Here is a 24889-nt window from a genome sequence, read left to right on the forward strand (position 1 = left end):
GACCTTCAGAAGATCTACAGATAACTGATCCCTCATGGGTATGACCTGCAGAAGATCTACAGATAAATGATCCCTCATGGGTATGACCTTCAGAAGATCTACAGATAAATGATCCCTCATGGATATGACCTTCAGAAGATCTACAGATAAATGATCCCTCATGGGTATGACCTTCAGAAGATCTACAGATAACTGATCCCTCATGGATATGACCTTCAGAAGATCTACAGATAACTGATCCCTCATGGGTATGACCTTCAGAAGATCTACAGATAACTGATCCCTCATGGGTATGACCTGCAGAAGATCTACAGATAAATGATCCCTCATGGATATGACCTTCAGAAGATCTACAGATAAATGATCCCTCATGTATATGACCTGCAGAAGATCTACAGATAACTGATCCCTCATGGATATGACCTTCAGAAGATCTACAGATAACTGATCCCTCATGGATATGACCTGCAGAAGATCTACTGATACACAATCCCTCATGGATATGACCTTCAGAAGATCTACAGATAACTGATCCCTCATGGGTATGACCTTCAGAAGATCTACAGATAACTGATCCCTCATGGGTATGACCTTCAGAAGATCTACAGATAACTGATCCCTCATGGATATGACCTTCAGAAGATCTACAGATAACTGATCCCTCATGGATATGACCTGCAGTAGATCTACAGATACACAATCCCTCATGGATATGACCTTCAGAAGATCTACAGATAACTGATCCCTCATGGATATGACCTTCAGAAGATCTACAGATAACTGATCCCTCATGGATATGACCTTCAGAAGATCTACAGATAAATGATCCCTCATGGATATGACCTTCAGAAGATCTACAGATAACTGATCCCTCATGGGTATGACCTGTAGAAGAATCACAGACTTGATCTGGGGATATAGCAGCTTGAGCAATAAATGGTAAATTACTTAAACTAAACCCTGATTTCTTATGGTGCTGATGTTCATCAATGAATACGGATCGGACATGGACTGTTTACCAAAAGAACTTTATATTCTGAGAGCTTGAATGCTGAAAGATAATTATTTTCACTGTGTTGAGCGGGGCAGTGATTGTTACTCTCGGCCTGTAGTCTGGTTTCTCCGAGTCCTGGAGATCTGCCTCTGACATCTTCTCACACAATACTGAATGCTTTGGAATGGGGGAAGCAGGGACTGTGGTTGTGGTTGGCGAGTGCACTACCTGAGCACAGGACGGCTCAAGTGCTGGTTCTGTGTACACAGCCCATATGTTTCCCATCATGCCTTATTAAAGGGAAGTGTTCTGGAATAAAGCATCTTGCTTCTTGTATGGGGTCAGTGGTGGTAGATGGCGGCTGTCCTGCTGGGGTTCTCTTGGTGGAGCTGTCCTGCTGGCGGCTGTCCTGCTGGGGTTCTCTTGGTGGAGCTGTCCTGCTGGCGGCTGTCCTGGTGGGGTTCTCTTGGTGGAGCTGTCCTGCTGGGGTTCTCTTGGTGGAGCTGTCCTGCTGGCGGCTGTCCTGCTGGGGTTCTCTTGGTGGAGATATCCTCGTGGGGATGTCCTGGTGGAGAGTATCCTGTTTTGGATTAGTTGACTCCCTGCACATTGCATCTATTAGGCTTTTAATGTTTTATGGGACTCAAAGGCAAGATCCAAACCTATTGGAGAGGCCTAAATCTCTTGTGGCCAATGGCTGTTTCTTTTAGTGTAGGGAGGACTTGGATCATGTAAGTTGGGGCCCTGCCAGTGAACGTTTAAGGGGTTTTCCCACGAAGAGAAGTTAGGCCCTCTCCTTGCTGATCAGTGGGGGTCTCCCACGCTGGGTGATCTCCGTCAGCTCCATAGAGATGAATGGACCATAATGGTCATGCGCGGCCGTCTGCGGAGCAGGGAGGGGTCGGTACTGAGACCCCCTCTGATCAGCGAGTTATCCCGAGGGCAGGGCCTAACTTGTCTTCCTGGGAAACCCCTTTAATGTTCAGGTCATTTCTCTGGGCTCTTCCCGCTGTTCAGCTGTGATTTGATACCAGGTTGGTTTAGCGAGTTTTCTCCCCTACACATAATGGAGAGGTCGGTCATTTCTATTGTACGTCACTTCAACTGAAAGGACAGAATCTTAAAAAACATCCAAAAAAAATCACATTTATGATTTCTAAATAATGAACTAGCACCTTAGTGCAGGAAATAAGTATTTGATCTCCTACCAACGAGCAAAAATTCTGCCTATCTATGCTTTAGTTCCTTCTGTAAGAAGCTCCTCCTACTCTGCACTCATTCTTTGTAGCTCCTCCTACTCTGCACTCATTACCTGTATTAATTGCCCTGTTTGAACATGTTTCGTGTGTAGAAGACCCCTGTCCTCACTGTCCAGCCTCTCAACCATGGGAAAGACCAAAAAGCAGGACACAAGGGACAAAATTGAAGACCTGCACAAGGCTGGGATGGGCTACGGGACAATAGGCAGCAGCTTGTGAGAAGACAACAACAGTTGACACAATTATTAGAAGATGGCTTTAAGATGACCCTCAATATTCCTGGGTCTGGGGCTCCATGCACTCCATCTCACCTTGTGAGGTAAGGTCAGAAATTGGCCCAGGACGACGCGGGAGGACCCGGTCACTGACCTGAAGCCCAGGACGACGCGGGAGGACCCGGTCACTGACCTGAAGCCCAGGACGACGCGGGAGGACCCGGTCACTGACCTGAAGCCCAGGACGACGCGGGAGGACCCGGTCACTGACCTGAAGCCCAGGACGACGCGGGAGGACCCGGTCACTGACCTGAAGCCCAGGACGACGCGGGAGGACCCGGTCACTGACCTGAAGCCCAGGACGACGCGGGAGGACCCGGTCACTGACCTGAAGCCCAGGACGACGCGGGAGGACCCGGTCACTGACCTGAAGCCCAGGACGACGCGGGAGGACCCGGTCACTGACCTGAAGCCCAGGACGACGCGGGAGGACCCGGTCACTGACCTGAAGCCCAGGACGACGCGGGAGGACCCGGTCACTGACCTGAAGCCCAGGACGACGCGGGAGGACCCGGTCACTGACCTGAAGCCCAGGACGACGCGGGAGGACCCGGTCACTGACCTGAAGCCCAGGACGACGCGGGAGGACCCGGTCACTGACCTGAAGCCCAGGACAAGCCTGGAAGGTCCCACTGCTCATGCCAGCACATGTCCAGGCCCACTTGAAGTTCCCCACGGACCATCTGGATGATCCAGAGGAGGCATGGGGGAAGGTCATGCTGTGAGATGAGACCAGAACTCCACTTGCTGGGTTGGAGGAAGAAGGAGGATTAGTACAACCTTAAGAACACATCCCAAACATGAAGCAGAGGGGCAGGACCACTCCACTGTATTAAAGGGAGGATGGATGGGACAATGTATTGAACAAAAACCTCCCCTAGTGGTCAGATTCTCCAGTGTGACAATGACCCAGAACACACAGCCAGGGTGACTAAGGAGCACCCCAGTATAAGGCATTTCAAGGTCCTGGAATGGTCCAGCCAGGCTCCAGCCCTGAACCCAAATCTCTGCGGGAGCTGAAACTCAATGTTTCCTATGGACATCCCCAAAACCTGAAAGATCTGGAGAAGATCTGTGTCCTGCAGTGAAAACTACAGGAAACGTCTGACCTCTGTAGCCAATATCTATGGGAACCCATCCTTATTTCATTAAATAAAATGCTAGTTTATTTATAAATCGCCCAATCTGACTGGATTTTTTTTTAGCTTCTGTCTCTCACAGTTGTAGTGACCTCCAATAAAAATGACCCCCCCCCCAATTCATTGTAGGCGGGAAAACGTATTTCCCCTGTGTACACAGAAAATCCTCTGCTGTCCATGACCCCTAGACCTCCCTCCTCTCTACTTACTTACATACCCCTGGACCTCCTTGTATGTCCAGTTCTGTAGCTCGCAGAATCATAAGCCGAAGTGAAAGGAGAGATTCTTATCTTTAATATGTTATATATACACTCACCGGCCACTTTATTAGGTACACCTGTCCAACTGCTCGTTAACACCTAATTTCTAATCAGCCAATCACATGGCGGCAACTCAGTGCATTTAGGCATGTAGACATGGTCAAGACAATCTCCTGCAGTTCTCCCGAGCATCAGTATGGGGAAGAAAGGTGATTTGTGGCCTTTGAACGTGGCATGGTTGTTGGTGCCAGAAGGGCTGGTCTGAGTATTTCAGAAACTGCTGATCTACTGGGATTTTCACGCACAACCATCTCTAGGGTTTACAGAGAATGGTCCGAAAAAGAAAAAACATCCAGTGAGCGTCAGTTCTGTGGGCGGAAATGCCACCCGTTACAACCAAGGTAGGCAGAAGAGCATCTCTGAACGCACAGTACTTCCAACTTTGAGGCAGATGGGCTACAGCAGCAGAAGACCACACCGGGTGCCACTCCTTTCAGCTAAGAACAGGAAACTGAGGCTACAATTTGCACAAGCTCATCGAAATTGGACAGTAGAAGATTGGAAAAACGTTGCCTGGTCTGATGAGTCTCGATTTCTGCTGCGACATTCGGATGGTAGGGTCAGAATTTGGCGTCAACAACATGAAAGCATGGATCCATCCTGCCTTGTATCAACGGTTCAGGCTGCTGGTGGTGGTGTCGTGGTGTGGGGAATATTTTCTTGGCACTCTTTGGGCCCCTTGGTACCAATTGAGCATCGTTGCAACGCCACAGCCTACCTGAGTATTGTTGCTGCCCATGTCCATCCCTTTATGAGCACAATGTACCCTGTAACATCTGATGGCTACTTTCAGCAGGATAATGCACCATGTCATAAAGCTGGAATCATCTCAGACTGGTTTCTTGAACATGAAAATGAGGTCACTGGACACAAATGGCTCCACAGTCACCAGATCTCAATCCAATAGAGCATCTTTGGGATGTGGTGGAACGGGAGATTCGCATCATGGATGTGCAGCCGACAAATCTGCGGCAACTGTGTGATGCCATCATGTCAATATGGACCAAAATCTCTGAGGAGCTTCCAGCACCTTGTTGTATCTATGCCACGAAGAATTGAGGCAGTTCTGAAGGCAAAAAGGGGGTCCAACCCGTTACTAGCATGGTGGACCTAATAAAGTGGCCGGTGAGTGTATATAACATTATATATTCATACAATAAGTAATATAAAATAAATCAAATTAAGAGCAAATAAAATATTTATTTTAGACGATTGCCCTTTGGGGGGAGATGAAGGTGGAAGAGACGAGGGAGGAGAAGAAGCTGTCACTTTGACCCCTCACTCAGGTGCCGGCACGTGGGGTCCGCTCCTGGCTAATGTAAGAATATCCACATTGGCTGCGTATAGGCCGATCCCCCACCGGTGCTGGACACATGTTCTGATAGGACACTTGGCTGCGTATAGGCCGATCCCCCACCGGTGCTGGACACATGTTCTGATAGGGCACTTGGCTGCGTATAGGTGGATCCCCCACCGGTGCTGGACACATGTTCTGATAGGGCACTTGGCTGCGTATAGGCCAATCCCCCACCGGTGCTGGACACGTGTTCTGATAGGACACTTGGCTGCGTATTGGCGGATCCCCCACTGGTGCTGGACACATGTTCTGATAGGACACTTGGCTGCGTATAGGCGGATCCCCCACCGGTGCCGGACACATGTTCTGATAGGACACTTGGCTGCGTATAGGTGGATCCCCCACCGGTGCTGGACACATGTTCTGATAGGGCACTTGGCTGCGTATAGGCCAATCCCCCACCGGTGCTGGACACATGTTCTGATAGGACACTTGGCTGCGTATAGGCCAATCCCCCACCGGTGCTGGACACGTGTTCAGATAGGCCACTTGGCTGCGTATAGGCGGATCCCTTGCCACTACTGGACACATGTTCTAGTAGGACACTTGGCTGCGTATAGGCCAATCCCCCACCGGTGCTGGACACGTGTTCAGATAGGCCACTTGGCTGCGTATAGGCGGATCCCTTGCCACTACTGGACACATGTTCTAGTAGGACACTTGGCTGCGTATAGGCCGATCCCCCACCGGTGCTGGACACATGTTCTGATAGGACACTTGGTTGTGTATAGGTGGACTCCGGGGAATCAGCCATTCACCCGCACTGCAGTATCTATACACTTGAAAAAGGAGTCATATTAGACTCTGAAACGCGTTGTGTTCCAAGATAGAAGAAAGAACTTCTGATGTGGATGATGCCAGTGTGGGTCATGCATCCTGTAATATAGTAGACTGGCTGAATGTAGACATGATCCAATCTAAGCTCAATAAAATCAATGTGTACAAAGCTCCTGGACCAGATGGGTTACACCCTAGAGTTCTCAAAGATCTCAGTTCTGTTATTGCTGTACCACTGTCTAACATCTTCAGGGATTCTAATGTCTGGTGTGGTGCCAAGTGACTGACGCAAGGCAAATGTGGTGCCAATATATAAAAAGGGCTCTAGAACTTCGCCAGGCAATTACAGGCCTGTAAGTTTAACTTCCATTGTGGGGAAAATACTGGAAGGGTTAATAAAAGACTACATACTGGAGTATGTGACATCACATGGTATAATAAGTGACAGCCAGCATGGGTTTACTAAGGATCAAAGTTGTCAAACTAACCTTATCTGCTTCTATGAAGAGGTGAGCAGGTGCCTGAATGGAGGAGCTGCTGTGGATATTGTGTTCTTGGACTTTGCAAAGGCATTTGAGACTGTCCCTCATAGACGCCTGATGGGTAAAATTAGCGCTATTATTGGTTTGGCAGAAATCAGTTGCAATTGGATTGAGAACTGGCTGAAGGATCGTATCCAGAGAGTTGTGGTCAATGATTCCTACTCAGAATGGTCACCAGTTATGAGTGGTGTACCCCAGGGTTCTGTGCTTGGCCCACTACTATTTAATATATTTATTAATGATATAGAGGTAGGAATTAATAGCACTGTCTCTTTTTTTGCAGATGACACCAAACCAAACTGTGTAGTGTAATACAGTCTATGGCGGATGGGGGTAGTAGTACAAGCTGTGTAGTGTAATACGGTCTATGGAGGATGTTCATAGGCTGCATGGTGACTTGGACAAACTGAATGTTTGGTCATCCACTTGGCAAATGAGGTTTAATGTGGATAAATGTAAGGTTATGCACCTGGGGCCAATAATCCAAAGGCAAAATATGTCCTTGGGGGAGTAAATATGGGAGAGTCCCTTGTTGAGAAGGACCTGGGTGACTAGTAGATCTGTCACGGGTGGTCGATATTGATCGTAGACACACCTGTGCTTCTCTGCCCCCGCCAGCGCTGCTTACCTTCCCCGGCTCCCGGCTCGCTCCCTTCCACCATGCGCGCGCGGCCCCGAATGCTAGGGCGCGCGCGGTCACTTCTCAGAATTTAAAGGGCCAGCGCGCCATTAATTGGCGCTGGCCATTTTGCTGAATCTATTTAAGCCTGCCTGTTCCTGCAAGCCCCTGCCGGATCTTCGTCCCTAGCTCCCTAGAGAAAGCTTTTCTGATGCCTTGTGCTCTTCTTGTCAATTCCTGTTGTGACCCTGGTTCCGTTTCTGACATTGCTCCTTTGCCGCCTGCCCTGACCTGTTTCTACATCTCTGACTCCGATCCTGTGCTGCCTGTCCTGACCTCCTGCCTGTCCCCGACTACGAGATTGCCTGCCGTCTTTGTACCTCGACCTTGGCTGCCACTGCGGACAAGTCACGCCTGTGGAACGACCTGGTGGTACCACGCCGCAGCTTGTCTAACCCACTTTGCGGCAGGCTCTGGTGAAAAACGGGTACCACTTAGACTCCAGTCCCAGGTAGTGGCTTGTGTCATCGTCCGCAGTGGTTCAGAGGATCCACAACCTCTAAGCCTGACAGTAAGATCTGCCCATGGATCCCGCCGAGGTTCCCCTTCCTACTCGTCCGACCATCGTGGTCCAGCAATCCCGAGAGATTGCCGCTCAACGCGAACAGCTGGAACAGGAGACCACCATGCTGCAGCAGCTGCTAGCCACCCAGCAACAGGTTCCTGAGCCTGTCCCCGTGGCTCCCGCAACCCCGGCTTGTCTTCCTGCCGTTGAACCCAGGCTTCGGCTGTCTATGCCCGGCAAGTATGATGGCGATCCCAAGATGTGCAGGGGCTTTATAACCCAACGCTCCCTGCATATAGAATTCATGCCGTCTCAGTTCGTCACGGAGCGATCCAAGGTGGCCTTCATCCTCAGCCTCCTATCTGGGAAAGCCCTGGCCTGGGCTACTCCACTTTGGGATAGAGACGACTCGGTCACGGCAAATCTCTCAGCTTTTCTGGCAGAGCTCCGGTCAGTCTTTGAAGAACCTGCAAGGGCCTCTTCTGCTGAGACTGCGCTCTTGAATCTACGCCAGGGGAATTCATCCGTGGGAGAATACGCTGTCCAGTTCCGTGCCCTGGCTTCGGAACTCGCCTGGAATGACGTGGCCCTGTCCGCAGCTTTCAAGAAGGGACTTTCTACTCAAGTTAAGGATGCCCTGGCCGCTCGGGATCTGCCGTCTTCCCTGAGTGGTCTTATTACCTTAGCCACCCGGATTGACGTGCGATTTAGGGAGCGTGCCGAAGAATCACGCCTAGAACAGCCCCAAGCCCACCCACGACGTCTCCCTCGCCTGGCTCCTCCTTTCCAAAGACCGCTCCAGTCTCCTGTTGTACCATCGGCAGAGGAGCCTATGGAGGTGGACAGGGCCAGACTCTCCTTAGGAACGTAACAGAAGACGTCAGGGAAACCTTTGTCTCTATTGTGCCAGTCCTGAGCATTTCTTGGGGTCTTGTCCTATCCGTCCTCAGCATCCGGGAAACGCCAGCACCTAGGGTTCTTGGGAGAAGCGTCCCTAGGTGTAAGCAAAGCTTCTCCACGCTTTGTTGATACCAGTGCGTCTCAGCTTTGGCACCAGCACCCAGATCCAGGGAACTTCGTGGATGCCACTCTGGTCTCCCGGCACCACATTCTCGTGGTTTGTCTAGAAAAGCCATTGCTCATTTCTTCGGTTAGTGGCCAAATCCTTTCCGACCCGGTCCGGTACTGCACCAAGCCTCTGTCCGTGCAAGTCGGAGTTCTACACAAGGAAAGACTGTCCTTTTATGTACTTCCACGGTCCACGTCCTCCATCCTGCTGGGTCTACCATGGTTGCAGCTCCACGCCCCCGTCCTTGACTGGAGGACGGGGGAGATCCTCCTGTGGGGACCCGGCTGCCAGTCTTGCTGTGTGAAAATGCCTCATCCAGTGCCTGTCCTGGCTTTGTCTGTGGCTCCCAAGGTCCTGGAGGGCCTTCCCGCTTGCTATAAGGACTATTATGACGTCTTCTCGAAGAAGCAAGCCGAGACGCTGCCACCTCACCGTCCTTACGACTGTCCTGTGGACCTGTTGCCGGGTATGTCCCCTCTGCGGGGTCGTGTGTACCCGCTCTCTGTACCAGAAACCACAGCCATGTCGGAATATATCCAAGAGAATCTGCAGAGAGGATTCATACGCAAGTCCTCTTCCCCGGCTGGTGCGGGTTTTTTCTTCGTGACCAAGAAGGACGGGTCACTCCGTCCATGCATAGACTACCGCGGTCTTAACAAGGTCACAGTTAAGAACCGCTACTCATTGCCGCTGATTACGGAATTGTTTGACCTTCTTCATGTAGCCAAGGTCTTCTCCAAATTGGACCTTCGAGGGGCCTATAATCTTATCCGTATCCGTCAGGGAGACAAGTGGAAGACCGCTTTTAATACCCGTGATGGACACTTTTGAGTACCTGATAATGCCGTTTGGACTCTGTAATGCTTCAGCCGTTTTCCAGGAATTCTTAAATGACATTTTTAGAGACTTGCTTTATGTCTGCGTTGTGGTCTATCTGGACGATATCCTGGTTTTCTCTCCGGACCTAGAGACACACCAACTTTACATACGGCAGGTTCTCAATCGTCTAAGGGCCAACTTGAAAAATGTCAATTTCATCAGCCAAGTATTCCATTTCTCGGCTACATCATCTCCGACAGAGGTCTCCAGATGGATCCTGCAAAGCTGTCTGCGGTTCTTCAGTGGCCCCGTCCAGTAGGACTGTGTGGTATACAGCGGTTCCTGGGATTTGCAAATTACTACCAGCAGTTCATCCCACACTTCTCCTCGCTGGTGTCTCCTATTGTGGCGCTCACCAAGAAGGATGCCAACCCCCGTCTCCGGCCTTCGTCTGCTGAAGAGGCCTTCACAAAATTAAAGTCTATGTTTGCTTCTGCTCCAGTCCTTGTGCGTCCCGACATTCCTCAGTAGGAGCCGGTGCAGTGCTGAGGGCCGAACCGTCACTTGTGGATTTTTTTTCCAAGATGTTCTCCCCTGCTGAGAGGAACTATTCTATAGGGGACCGAGAACTGTTGGCGATTAAGCTTGCCTTAGAAGAATGGCGCTATCTTCTGGAGGGAGCTCGGTTTCTGGTCAGCATCTATACGGACCATAAGAACCTTCTCTATCTCCAGACTGCTCAGCGACTCAATCCTCATCAAGCTCGCTGGTCACTCTTCTTTGCCCGGTTCGACTTCCTTATTCATTTCTGCCCGGCCGAGAAGAACATCAAGGCAGACACCCTTTCTCATGCCTCGGATATCATTGGGGAGGAACTGGCTACTCGGCATGTCATTCCTCCTGATGGACTGGTACTGCCCGCACCTGTGGATCTTCGTCAGTCTTCTCTCCAAGGGATAAAGTGTGGCTGTCTTCAAAATATGTTTGCTTGAAGATTCCCAGCTACAAACTTGGTCCTCGCTATCTGGGTCCATTTGAGGTGTTGAGGCGCATTAACCCCGTGGCCTATAAGCTATGCCTTCCTCCCACCATGCGCATCCTGAACTCCTTCCATGTCTCCCTGCTCAAGCCCGTTGTCCTGAACCGCTTCTCCCGGCAAGTCCCCCCACTCCAGTGGCGGACTCCACCAACACCTATGAGGTAAAGGAGATCCTGGACATGAAAACGGTAAGGGGGAAGCGGTTCTTCTTGGTTGACTGGAAGGGATTTGGGCCAGAGGAGAGATCTTAGGAGCCAGAGGACAATATATTGGACCGTCATCTCCTGCAAAGATTTCTCCAGTCCAGGAGGAGGCCGAAGGGGGGGGTACTGTCATGGGTGGTCCCGCGGTGGCGGGCTCACCCGTGCTTCTCTGCCCCGCCAGCGCTGCTTACCTCTCCCGGCTCGCTCCCTTCCGCCGTGCGCGCTTGGCCCCAAATGCTAGGGCGCGCACGTGGTCACTTCTCAGAATTTAAAGGGCCAGCGCGCCATTAATTGGTGCTGGCCATTTTGCAGAATCTATTTAAGCCTGCCTGTTCCTGCAAGCCCCTGCCGGATCTTCGTGCCTAGCGCCCTAGAGAAAGCTTTTCTGATGCCTTGTGCTCTTGTCAATTCCTGTTGTGACCCTGGTTCCGTTTCTGACATCGCTCCTTTGCCGCCTGCCCTGACCTGTTGCTACGTCTCTGACTCCGATCCTGTGCTTCCTGTCCTGACCTCCTGCCTGTCCCCAACTACGAGATTGCCTGCCGTCTTTGTACCTCGACCTTGGCTGCCACTGTGGACAAGTTACGCCTGTGGAACGACCTTGTGGTACCACGCCGCAGCTTGTCTAACCCGCTTTGCGGCGGGCTCTGGTGAAAACCGGGTACCACTTAGACTCCGGTCCCAGATAGTGGCTTGTGTCATCGTCCGCAGTGGTTCAGAGGATCCACAACCTCTAAGCCTGACAAGATCATAAATTGAATAACAGCACAATGTCAGTCAGCTGCCTCTAAAGCCAGTAGGGTCTTGTCATGTATCAGAGGTCTGGACTCTGGGGATAGGGATGTAATATTACCACTATACAAGGCACTGGTTCGGCCACACCTGGAATATGCTGTCCAGTTCTGGGCACCGGTCCATAAAAAGGATGCCCTGGAGCTGGAGAGGGTTCAACGTAGAGCCACAAAAATGATAAGGGGTATAGAGGGTCTCAGTTATGAGGAAAGATTAAAACAACTGGATTTATTTAGTCTGGAAAAGAGACGACTACAAGGGGACATGATTAATTTATACAAATATTTGAATGGTCCATACAAAAAATATGGTGGTAAGTTGTTTCAGATTAAATCAAAAGACGAGGAGGCGTTTAATCACTGGAGGCGACAGGGATTCTTTACTATAAGAGCGGTCAATCTGTGGAATAGCCTGCCTCAGGCGCTGGTCACAGCAGGGGCAGCAGAGAGCTCAGGCGCTGGTCACAGCAGGGACAGCAGAGAGCTCAGGAGCTGGTCACAGCAGGGACAGCAGAGAGCTCAGGCACTGGTCACAGCAGGGACAGCAGAGAGCTCAGGAGCAGAGCACAGCAGGGACAGTAGAGAGCTCAGGCGCTGGTCACAGCAGGGACAGCAGAGAACTCAGGCGTTGGTCACAGCAGGGACAGCAGAGACCTCAGGCGCTGGTCACAGCAGGGACAGCAGAGAGATCAGGCGCTGGTCACAGCAGGGACAGCAGAGAACTCAGGCGTTGGTCACAGCAGGGACAGCAGAGACCTCAGGCGCTGGTCACAGCAGGGACAGCAGAGAGATCAGGCGCTGGTCACAGCAGGGACAGCAGAGAGCTCAGGCGCTGGTCACAGCAGAGACAGCAGAGAGCTCAGGAGCAGAGCACAGCAGGGACAGCAGAGAGCTCAGGAGCAGAGCACAGCAGGGACAGCAGAGAGCTCAGGCGCTGGTCACAGCAGGGACAGCAGAGAGCTCAGGCACTGGTCACAGCAGGGACAGCAGAGAGCTCAGGCGCTGGTCACAGCAGGGACAGCAGAGAGATCAGGCGCTGGTCACAGCAGGGACAGCAGAGAGCTCAGGCGCTGGTCACAGCAGGGACAGCAGAGAGCTCAGGAGCAGAGCACAGCAGGGACAGCAGAGAGCTCAGGAGCAGAGCACAGCAGGGACAGCAGAGAGCTCAGGCGCTGGTCACAACAGGGACAGCAGAGAGCTTCAAGAAGTGTCTAGATGCCTTTTTACACCTAAATAACATTGATGGTTGTTATATAGAATTGTTTCCCCTGAATCCCTTCCTCATCCAATCCCTTCCCTTCTTTGGTTGAACTTGATGGACATTTGTCTTTTTTTCAACCGTATAAACTATGAAACTATACTGAATAAAAGTATCCTTTTGTCGATCATCCTGTGTATGTGACTAATCCGTGTGTGCCTAACCCTGCTCTACCGATTACGCTTCCAGACATGTCTCGACAACCCTTGTCCACAGGCAGCACCGGGAGACACCAACACCCGACCTTCTATACCTACATTAGAGTTGTAAAATAGCACAACCTTTAGGACATCTTTCTGCGTATAGGTGGATCCCCTGCCGCTGCTGGACACATGTTCTAGTAGGACACTTGGTTGCGTATAGGTGGACTCTGGGGAATCGGCCATTCACCCGCACTGCAGTATCTATACACTTGAAAACGGAGTTATATTAGACTCCGAAAAGCGTTGTGTTCCAAGATACTGAATAAAAGTATCCTTTTATCGATAATCCTGTGTATGTGACTAATCTGTGTGTGCCTAACCCTGCTCTACCGATTACGCTTGCAGACCGGTTTGGCAACCATGTCTCGACGACCCTTGTCCACAGGCAGCACTGGGTGACACCAACACCCGACCTTCTATACCTACATTAGAGTTGTGCCTAAAATAGCAGAACCAAATCCGGTGAGCCTCTCTCCAGTTTTCCTAACCATCACCACAGGTTACTACTCTATGAGCGCTATTTGGTCTTCCCTTGTTCGGCTTTCTATACCATGTATACAGATGGTCACCCATTACCAGGAGACGTGTCATCAGATACTCAACCTCCATGTGAGTTACCATTGCGGGGACTCGCAGTCTAATCCTCGTACTATGGGCCATGCTGTTGAGCTGTATTCAACGATGGCTTGTTATCCTTGCAGCACGGATCCATCAGAGTGGACACCCACTAATCGGCACCGTTGACAATCTGAGGAACTCTGCGTGGGTTGGAGCATGTAGTGGCTTGTGTGAGCCCGGCTTCCCAGATGCTGTCCTGAGAATTGCCTTCTCCTCCGCATCCCCCCACCCACCATTCAGTGAAGCCCTTGAGCTGTGCAGTTGAGTACCGAGCCACTGTTAGTCCAGCAACTAACCCTAAGAGCCATGTGTGGACTGACCTGACACCTCTTGCTCCTCGGCTTCCTCCTGTGTCTTGGCCTGAAGTGTTTCTTCTCTTCCGGACAGTGTTATTGCTGTAGATTGGTGGCATATTGGGACATCTGTCCTTCATTGAGCCCCAGTCGTTGGTTTTGAAGTGCTACTGGTCATGCGGCCATTGTGTAGCTGCTGGGAAGGTCCAAAGTTTTTATGAAGTGCAGAGTTTTTCATAAAGTTTTAGTTGATATTGGTGTTGAGAGGGAATTTTTTCCTGCTTTTGGTGGTGTGTGATCTTCTCCCCAGACAGATGAGTCTCCACACGTCCGGCATGGCTGACTGGATGAGGAGGAGGAGTATATGCGCCACAGCGATTCCGGCCACGCTCCCAAATGACACTACGTTCACCCAGTGGGCAGTAATAGACATGCCACATCCCTGCTCGTGCTTCCGGTTGGTGCTGGGTGGGGATGGGCTGCCCGGAAAAGTAGTGGGGGCTGAGAATAACATACTGACAGCCACTGCCATAAGATTTTTAATGCTGTCCGGAATGGTAACTTTATGGAGGGCCAACAATTCTGCAATGATTCCCAGGAAATGACACAAACCCTATAGGGAGACAGTGACACCAAATATACAACATGGAGAAATAAGACAAGACAACAAAGTATAGAAAGAACATCTGTAAAATGTTATTAGATTAATAAGACAACAGTCCAATATAATAATAGAGCAGAATAATAGCATCACAAAGAGGGAGAAGAACAAACAAGTGAGAATATATCAGACATTTGTGTCTACGGTGGACACGAGAGGAATGACGCTCCAAGACGCTGACATGGAGGAGAGGAGGCAGGTGGGAATACAGGAGGGAGGGTATGAAAGACACAATACAGAGGTGGGGAGGTGTAGTCACTGGTGATGGGACGATGAGAAGACACAATACAGAGGTGGGGAGGTGTAGTCACTGGTGATGGGACGATGAGAAGACACAATACAGAGGTGGGGAGGTGTAGTCACTGGTGATGGGACGATGAGAAGACACAATACAGAGGTAAGGAGGTGTAGTCACTGGTGATGGGACGATGAGAAGACACAATACAGAGGTAAGGAGGTGTAGTCACTGGTGATGGGACAATGAGAAGACACAATACAGAGGTAAGGAGGTGTAGTCACAGGTGATGGGACAATGAGAAGACACAATACGGAGGTGAGGAGGTGTAGTCACTGGTGATGGGACAATGAGAAGACACAATACAGAGGTGAGGAGGTGTAGCCACTGGTGATGGGACGATGAGAAGACACAATACGGAGGTGAGGAGGTGTAGTCACTGGTGATGGGACGATGAGAAGACGTAATACAGAGGTGAGGAGGTGTAGTCACTGGTGATGGGACGATGAGAAGACACAATACGGAGGTGAGGAGGTGTAGTCACTGGTGATGGGACGATGAGAAGACACAATACAGAGGTAAGGAGGTGTAGTCACTGGTGATGGGACGATGAGAAGACACAATACAGAGGTGGGGAGGTGTAGTCACTGGTGATGGGACGATAAGAAGAGAAGACACAATACAGAGGTGAGGAGGTGTAGTCACTGGTGATGGGACGATGAGAAGACGTAATACAGAGGTGGGGAGGTGTAGTCACTGGTGATGGGACGATGAGAAGACACAATACAGAGGTGAGGAGGTGTAGTCACTGGTGATGGGATGATGAGAAGACACAATACAGAGGTGAGGAGGTGTAGTCACTGGCGATGGGACGATGAGAAGACACAATACAGAGGTGAGGAGGTGTAGTCACTGGTGATGGGACGATGAGAAGACACAATACGGAGGTGAGGAGGTGTAGTCACTGGTGATGGGACGATGAGAAGACACAATACAGAGGTAAGGAGGTGTAGTCACTGGTGATGGGACGATGAGAAGACACAATACAGAGGTGGGGAGGTGTAGTCACTGGTGATGGGACGATAAGAAGAGAAGACACAATACAGAGGTGAGGAGGTGTAGTCACTGGTGATGGGACGATGAGAAGACGTAATACAGAGGTGGGGAGGTGTAGTCACTGGTGATGGGACGATGAGAAGACACAATACAGAGGTGAGGAGGTGTAGTCACTGGTGATGGGACGATGAGAAGACACAACACGGAGGTGAGGAGGTGTAGTCACCGGTGATGGGACGATGAGAAGACACAATACAGAGGTGAGGAGGTGTAGTCACTGGTGATGGGACGATGAGAAGACGTAATACAGAGGTGAGGAGGTGTAGTCACCGGTGATGGGACGATCAGAAGACGTAATACAGAGGTGAGGAGGTGTAGCCACCGGTGATGGGACGATGAGAAGACACAATACAGAGGTGGGGAGGTGTAGTCACTGGTGATGGGACGATAAGAAGACACAATACAGAGGTGAGGAGGTGTAGTCACTGGTGATGGGACGATGAGAAGACACAATACAGAGGTGAGGAGGTGTAGTCACTGGTGATGGGACGATGAGAAGACGTAATACAGAGGTGAGGAGGTGTAGTCACTGGTGATGGGACGATGAGAAGACACAATACAGAGGTGAGGAGGTGTAGTCACTGGTGATGGGACGATGAGAAGACGTAATACAGAGGTGGGGAGGTGTAATCACTGGTGATGGGACAATGAGAAGACACAATACAGAGGTGAGGAGGTGTAGTCACTGGTGATGGGACGATGAGAAGACACAATACAGAGGTGGGGAGGTGTAGTCACTGGTGATGGGACGATGAGAAGACGTAATACAGAGGTGAGGAGGTGTAGTCACCGGTGATGGGACGATCAGAAGACGTAATACAGAGGTGAGGAGGTGTAGCCACCGGTGATGGGACAATGAGAAGACACAATACAGAGGTGGGGAGGTGTAGTCACTGGTGATGGGACGATGAGAAGACGTAATACAGAGGTGGGGAGGTGTAATCACTGGTGATGGGACAATGAGAAGACACAATACAGAGGTGAGGAGGTGTAGTCACTGGTGATGGGACGATGAGAAGACACAATACAGAGGTGGGGAGGTGTAGTCACTGGTGATGGGACGATGAGAAGACGTAATACAGAGGTGAGGAGGTGTAGTCACTGGTGATGGGACAATGAGAAGACACAATACAGAGGTGGGGAGGTGTAGTCACTGGTGATGGGACGATAAGAAGAGAAGACACAATACAGAGGTGAGGAGGTGTAGTCACTGGTGATGGGACGATGAGAAGACGTAATACAGAGGTGAGGAGGTGTAGTCACTGGTGATGGGACAATGAGAAGACGTAATACAGAGGTGGGGAGGTGTAGTCACTGGTGATGGGACGATGAGAAGACACAATACAGAGGTGAGGAGGTGTAGTCACTGGTGATGGGACAATGAGAAGACACAATACAGAGGTGGGGAGGTGTAGTCACTGGTGATGGGACGATAAGAAGAGAAGACACAATACAGAGGTGAGGAGGTGTAGTCACTGGTGATGGGACGATGAGAAGACGTAATACAGAGGTGAGGAGGTGTAGTCACTGGTGATGGGACTATGAGGAGGAGGATTTAGTCACTGGTGATGGGACGATGAGAAGACGTAATACAGAGGTGAGGAGGTGTAGTCACTGGTGATGGGACGATGAGAAGACACAATACAGAGGTGAGGAGGTGTAGTCACTGGTGATGGGACGATGAGGAGGAGGATTTAGTCACTGGTGATGGGACGATGAGAAGACGTAATACAGAGGTGAGGAGGTGTAGTCACTGGTGATGGGACGATGAGAAGACACAATACAGAGGTGAGGAGGTGTAGTCACTGGTGATGGGACGATGAGGAGGAGGATTTAGTCACTGGTGATGGGACGATGAGAAGACACAATACGGAGGTGAGGAGGTGTAGTCACTGGTGATGGGACGATGAGAAGACACAATACAGAGGTGAGGAGGTGTAGTCACTGGTGATGGGACGATGAGGAGGAGGATTTAGTCACTGGTGATGGGACGATGAGAAGACACAATACGGAGGTGAGGAGGTGTAGTCACTGGCGATGGGACGATGAGAAGACACAATACAGAGGTAAGGAGGTGTAGTCACTGGTGATGGGACGATGAGAACACGTAATACAGAGGTGAGGAGGTGTAGTCACTGGTGATGGGACGATGAGAAGACACAATACAGAGGTGAGGAGGTGTAGTCACTGGTGATGGGACGATGAGAAGACGTAATACAGAGGTGAGGAGGTGTAGTCACTGGTGATGGGACGATGAGAAGACGTAATACAGAGGTGAGGAGGTGTAGTCACTGGTGATGGGACGATCAGAAGACGTAATACAGAGGTGGGGAGGTGTAGTCACTGGTGATGGGACGATGAGAAGACGTAATACAGAGGTGAGGAGGTGTAGTCACCGGCAATGGGACGATGAGGAGGAGGATTTAGTCATTGGCGTTGGGGTGATGAGATGATATGGAGGAGTTGGAGTTATTGGTGATGGGACAATGAGATGACGATGACTTACCGGTAATTCAGAGTTGTTGAGAACATGGAAGTATTAGTAACTGGATGGTGAGAAGACGTAATACAGAGGTGAGGAGAGGATGACCTGGAGTCATGAGACATACATGGGGGATCCATCAGAACACGTACAAATCTCACGGACAGAAGACATAGCATCATCATGCCTGAAGAACGGGTCAATCATGGACGGCTCTCGGTACAAATGTTCTCTTGGTTAAGTAACTGGAAGACTTGCGATTGTTATGGTGCAAGAATACAGGAGTAATCGTTGAGACCCACGGTCTTTATATACAGAGTAATGCACAGCTATACAGTATTATACAGATCATATACAAGACACAGCAGAGACATGCTACTTATATGTACAAGGACAGAACGAGGCATTCAGACAGGCCAAAACATGCACGTCCCAGACTGGATATCTACAGACACAGAACACGACAGGTAGAAGGAAGAGGCCGCCTGCATGGTGGAGAACATACTGTTTATTCATGGAGTACTGGACCCAGGGGGAGCACAGCACCAGGACTAGGAGGCGCCACTACACAATGTACACCAACTATACAGCTCTGGCCTGCAGAATGGTCTCAGATTAGAATATGGCACCTGGAAAAGAAGCCCTACCAGATGTCCTCCTAGGCGTGAGGAAGTGAATAGAACAATGACAGAACTTATGTGTGGTCCTTCATGTCCCCAATAGTCCCATTCCCCTTCAGCAATGTCCCCCAGTGTCCGCAACAAACCTGTCCACCTGGACTGTAAATGTGAAGGTCAGGTTAGAATATGGAGGCCGGTTTTTGGTCACCTACTGACCCTCTGTATCAGCTGATGTCATCCCGGCCCACTACGCTGGGGTCTCCCGTCACATGCAGAGGTATAAAGGGGCCACATTGTCCACGAGTGTCTGCAGTACAGGACCTGCGTGGTGACTTCAGTAGTCGGAGGACAGACACAAAGGCACACACATACTGCCTGCTTGGGTTATCATTAAGGCAATAACTAAAATATTAGAAAAATAGATTTTGGTCCCGGAAATAGAAAATGAAAACACAGAAGATGAGAATCCGCATGAACATCCCTTGTCCAGACTAATGCCCTTCTCAGGTCTCGAGAGCCTCAAGTTCTCAGACATAGGGGCAGATTTATCAAGCTGTCTAAGAGTAAGGCCCATGGCAACCAATCACAGCTCCCCTTTAAAATATTCATGAGCACTAGTAAAATGAAAGCTGAGCTGTAATTGGTTGCCATGGGCAACTAAGACCATTCTTACTCTTAGCTTGATAAATCTGCCCCATTGTGACTATTGTGCTGGAGATCGTGGACACAACCATCACTCATGTCACATGTTCTTCACATGGCAGTAGCTCATGCAGCATCGTGCAGGGTTACATCCCTTATATGTGCATCATCTATGGATGACCTAGAACCTGGACACAATCATCTGACATTGTACTACATACCTCGGTAATGATCTGGTTGGCACCCGAAAGTCTTCGAGATTGACTTGTGTTCCATAATCCTGGTATTCAGCAGATGTTCTAGATTCCCACTCTGACTGACTGAGAATTCATGCAGCCCAAGTATCAGGATTATTCTAGATTCTGGGAAACGTTCTAGATTCACATGGCCCAGGTGCTGAGAAATGGTATCACAAACATTCAGCTCCTCGGATGTGAAGAGAAGGACAAACCACTGGTCAGAGAACGTAAAATAAAAGGCACTGATAGAAGATTGAGCAGTAAAGCGGCCGGGGACACAACGACTGAGATCGATCACCGGAGTCACCACCACGTGGCCCAACAATGAGCGAGCGTCACATGATACAGAAAGTGTCAGCGAGATATCCAGGCAGATCGCACAGAACCTGCGCCACAACTACTACAACTTCTAAACCTCCGCACCAAGACCTTCACAACTCCCATCCTCCAACTCAAAAGGATACAAGATATTTTTACAGTAATGACTCCACCCTCACCTAGAACAGTGAAATAACTTCCATCACATAACTCCACCGTCATTGGGCTGTAACATTAGGTCCTCCACCCAGAGTAATGAGAGAAATGTCCCGATGAGAAGATGCGACTCCCCGCTGATTATACAGGAACTGAGAACAATGACAAGGTCTCCACCGGACCGGAGGACAAGACTCTGATATATTATTATTACACGGATACTCCCTGGTACCTGGAGGCATTGATAACGGTTCTTAACCTCAACCCTAATAATTCCTCCCCTAAGCCACACGTGGACAATGACATCATCAAGTCTAGAGAGGATGAGAGCCACGGATAGGCCTGAGCCGCCTGGTGCCAGGGTCGTGAACTGTGATTAAGAACAATTATTGTGACTGGACCCACAAGGGTGGATTTCATCTGCTTATGGTTTGTCTACAATGTCTCTGCAGGTCTCGTGGTCTGTTACGACGTCCATCCATGCTGCAGCTTCTACATGCTCTTCATACATTGTGTCTATGTCGTATGACCAACACACAGGTCTGCACAGATTATCTTCTACACCAGGTGGACATCTCAAGGTCTTTAGGTCTCACAGCTGTTGAGATGTCACCTGCGTGTGGCAGGGGGGATGAGATGAGCCCTTGGGAAAGCTCCGCTGGTGGCAGAGTTCCATATGTATTGCTATAAGTAGTCTTCATCAGCAGCCGGCCCAGGACACAGTGTGAAGAACTGGGGCCAGGACTGGGCAGCACTATACCTCAATGATATTGACAGATGGGGTCTTCTTCTGAAAGAGAACAAATGCAACAGAAATATCATCCAAAGCTTTAGATACATCACATCCATATTGACCACACACAGTTATATCCTCTCTACGCTCCTTGGGTTCAGATCTTATGTATGCCGCCCTCGCCTGCTCACCCTGTGACCCCACTCCGACACACTGCACCTACAAGATGGCGACTGGATCAGCTTGTTACTAGAGGCCCGCTCTGCAGTGATGCCACCACCCTGCTCCATCAGCTGAGAGCCACCATGGACAATCAGCGGAAGCTCCGATGAGCCAGTGCTCAGCACTGAGGGGCATTACTGGACCTGCCATGTACCCCCAGGCTGTCGCCCTCAATTATGGCAATTGTCTGCCATGACTATTCCCCTTGTAGGGGATCAACTCAAATGGCAACTTCAGTAACAGTCCAGGTAGCGGTTTTATTTCTTTCAAAAACAGTTTAACGAAACAGAATTGCTTGCTTCAGCATATAACAGGAAATACAGTCCATATAAACAGGCCGGACTCGCAGTCCTTCTACACGGGCCGGACTCGCAGTCCTTCTACACGGGCCGGACTCGCAGTCCATATAAACAGGCCGGACTCGCAGTCCTTCTACACGGGCCGGACTCGCAGTCCTTCTACACGGGCCGGACTCGCAGTCCTTCTACACGGGCCGGACTCGCAGTCCTTCTACACGGGCCGGACTCGCAGTCCTTCTACACGGGCCGGACTCGCAGTCCTTCTACACGGGCCGGACTCGCAGTCCTTATACACGGGCCGGACTCGCAGTCCTTATACACGGGCCGGACTCGCAGTCCTTCTACACGGGCCGGACTCGCAGTCCTTCTACACGGGCCGGACTCGCAGTCCTTCTACACGGGCCGGACTCGCAGTCCTTATACACGGGCCGGACTCGCAGTCCTTATACACGGGCCGGACTCGCAGTCCTTCTACACGCGCCGGACTCGCAGTCCTTATACACGGGCCGGACTCGCAGTCCTTCTACACGGGCCGGACTCGCAGTCCTTCTACACGGGCCGGACTCGCAGTCCTTCTACACGGGCCGGACTCGCAGTCCTTCTACACGGGCCGGACTCGCAGTCCTTCTACACGCGCCGGACTCGCAGTCCTTATACACGGGCCGGACTCGCAGTCCTTCTACACGGGCCGGACTCGCAGTCCTTCTACACGGGCCGGACTCGCAGTCCTTCTACACGGGCCGGACTCGCAGTCCTTATACACGGGCCGGACTCGCAGTCCTTCTACACGGGCCGGACTCGCAGTCCTTCTACACAGGCCGGACTCGCAGTCCTTCTACACGGGCCGGACTCGCAGTCCTTCTACACGGGCCGGACTCGCAGTCCTTATACACGGGCCGGACTCGCAGTCCTTCTACACGGGCCGGACTCGCAGTCCTTCTACACGGGCCGGACTCGCAGTCCTTATACACGGGCCGGACTCGCAGTCCTTCTACACGCGCCGGACTCGCAGTCCTTATACACGGGCCGGACTCACAGTCCTTTGTAGGTTGTGTCTCCATCCAGCAGCATAACCAAACAATGTCACTATTGCTGATCCTTGGCTGTGTAACACCTCCAGCTCTGCATGCAGTATAGCAGAGACTTCCAGACTGCAAACACACATCCCCAGCTCACCTGAGCTTCCTGGCTTTATCTGTCAGCCAAAACCTGGCCTGGATACGTGGGAGTAGTCCCCCACCTGCTCCTGACTACTCCAATGAAAGCCGCCCGGATCAACTGCATTAAGCAGCTTTGCTACACTAACAGATGTCAGAAACCTGAGGCTGGCGCCACACGTGGCGCTTTGTCTGCGCTTGCAAACGCAAACAAAGTCGCGCCCACCGGGGCGGGCCTCGGTCCGATCGCATCGGTGTTTCTATGGAAACGCCTGCGATCGGGAACGAGCCGCAGGTGTTTTGCGTTAATTTAATTTCCATAGAAACGCCGATGCGATCGGGCTGAGGCCCGCCCCGGTGGGCGCGACTTTGTCTGCGTTTGCGCTTGCAAGCGCAGACAAAGCGCTACGTGTGGCGCCGGCCTAAAGCTCCTGACCAAACATTAACCGGCTCACTGCACTGAGGCCAGGCACCTCGGTGACACATATCTGCCATCAATAATGGCCCCTGGTACCTTCTCACACCCTGCATCACCGGGGAAAGCCTCAGGGAGAAACAAATCCAACACGTCGCCCCTAGTGTCACCACCAGCCTACAGTCTCTCCAAAGTGTTGCCCTTAGCCCCTCGCAGCACAAGGCGGCCATTGGGGTAAAATGGGGAAAGGGGGAAAGTCCGGGTTATGTCACGGTGAATGCCGACTGGAACCATTCCCTAGGCGGTGTCCGGTGGTGATGCACATTGTTACGAGGCAGTCACGCTGGTGAGTGGAGCAGAAGAGCCCATGTTCACCACAAATGTTACCCCAATAAATGTAGTCGTCCTCATTCAATGGTAAATGTGTTTAAACCGTCAGATGTCTAGGATTATTTTTCTCCAATACCGCGGCCTGTACAACATATGGCGTCAGTTTGTCACTTGGAGGCTCCATCGCTTCCCCGTCACCTCCTCCTCTACCGGCCTTCGGTGCGACACCGAAAAAAGCTCCTCTTATTGACACCAATGAGATAATCCCGGGGTCCTGATGGTTTCCCTGCTTCTTCCATCGCCTGGGTGAAGCCTCGGCACACATGACATTCGAGGGGTTCCAGGCCGGTCTTCCCCCAACCCCCTCTATGACATTGTAAAGAAACACCGGGAAGTCGCCATCGGAGAAGACCCAAAGCTACAAAGTAATGAGACCTTCAATCCCGGCAGATCAGATGGAGATTTATTCCCTTAAAGGGAACCGGTCAGCCGACCCTTTAGCCTCCCCCATGTCCCCCCAGACAATTAAAAGCACATTGGGGCAGATTTACTTACCCGGTCCATTCGCGATCCAGCGGCGCGTTCTCTGCGGTGGATTCGGGTCTTCCAGGGATTCACTAAGGCAGTTCCTCCGACGTCCACCAGGTGTCGCTGCTGCGCTGAAGAGCATCGGAACGCACTGGAGTTCACCGAGTCATCCTGGATGAAGATAAGCGCGTGTCGAGCAACACTTTTTTTTTTTTAAATGCGGCAGTTTTTCCGAATCCGTCAGGTCTTTTCACGGCCACGCCCCCGATTTCCGTCACGTGCATGCCGGTGCCGATGCGCCACAATCCGATCGTGTGCGCTGAAATCCCGGAGCAAAGCGGAAATATTCGGGTTATACGTCGCAAAAACGTGAATTGGGCCCTTAGTAAATGACCCCCATTATGTTAATATCATTATATTAAACTTTACCTGGCTCCCTGCCAGCTGTGTCACCTGGGTGTGTTCATCACAGAGCCCCTCCTCCTACCGTGTAAAATGTTCCTCTTCCTGCCTTCACATTTCTTTCCCGCCTACCAGGCACTGCTTGCCACAGCTCCCAGGCACTGCTTGCCCCGCCTCCCAGGCACTGCTTGCCC

General features: G+C 51.0%; 1 protein-coding gene across 5 annotated transcripts in view; it reads right to left on the bottom strand.

The window, feature by feature from the left end:
- Positions 1-18925: 18925 nt before the first annotated feature.
- FNDC4 (fibronectin type III domain containing 4) overlaps positions 18926-24889 on the bottom strand; it is a 37888-nt gene continuing 31924 nt past the window's right edge. For all 5 annotated transcript variants that reach the window (XM_072144060.1, XM_072144062.1, XM_072144064.1 and 2 more), the window contains exon 7: positions 18926-21399. In XM_072144060.1, coding sequence (XP_072000161.1) covers positions 21364-21399 — 36 coding nt within the window. In that variant the 3' untranslated portion in view covers positions 18926-21363. The remainder of the gene's footprint in view (positions 21400-24889) is intronic.

The sequence above is a fragment of the Engystomops pustulosus genome, chromosome 3 (assembly GCF_040894005.1).
Source record: "Engystomops pustulosus chromosome 3, aEngPut4.maternal, whole genome shotgun sequence".
Classification (NCBI taxonomy): Eukaryota; Metazoa; Chordata; class Amphibia; order Anura; family Leptodactylidae; genus Engystomops; species Engystomops pustulosus.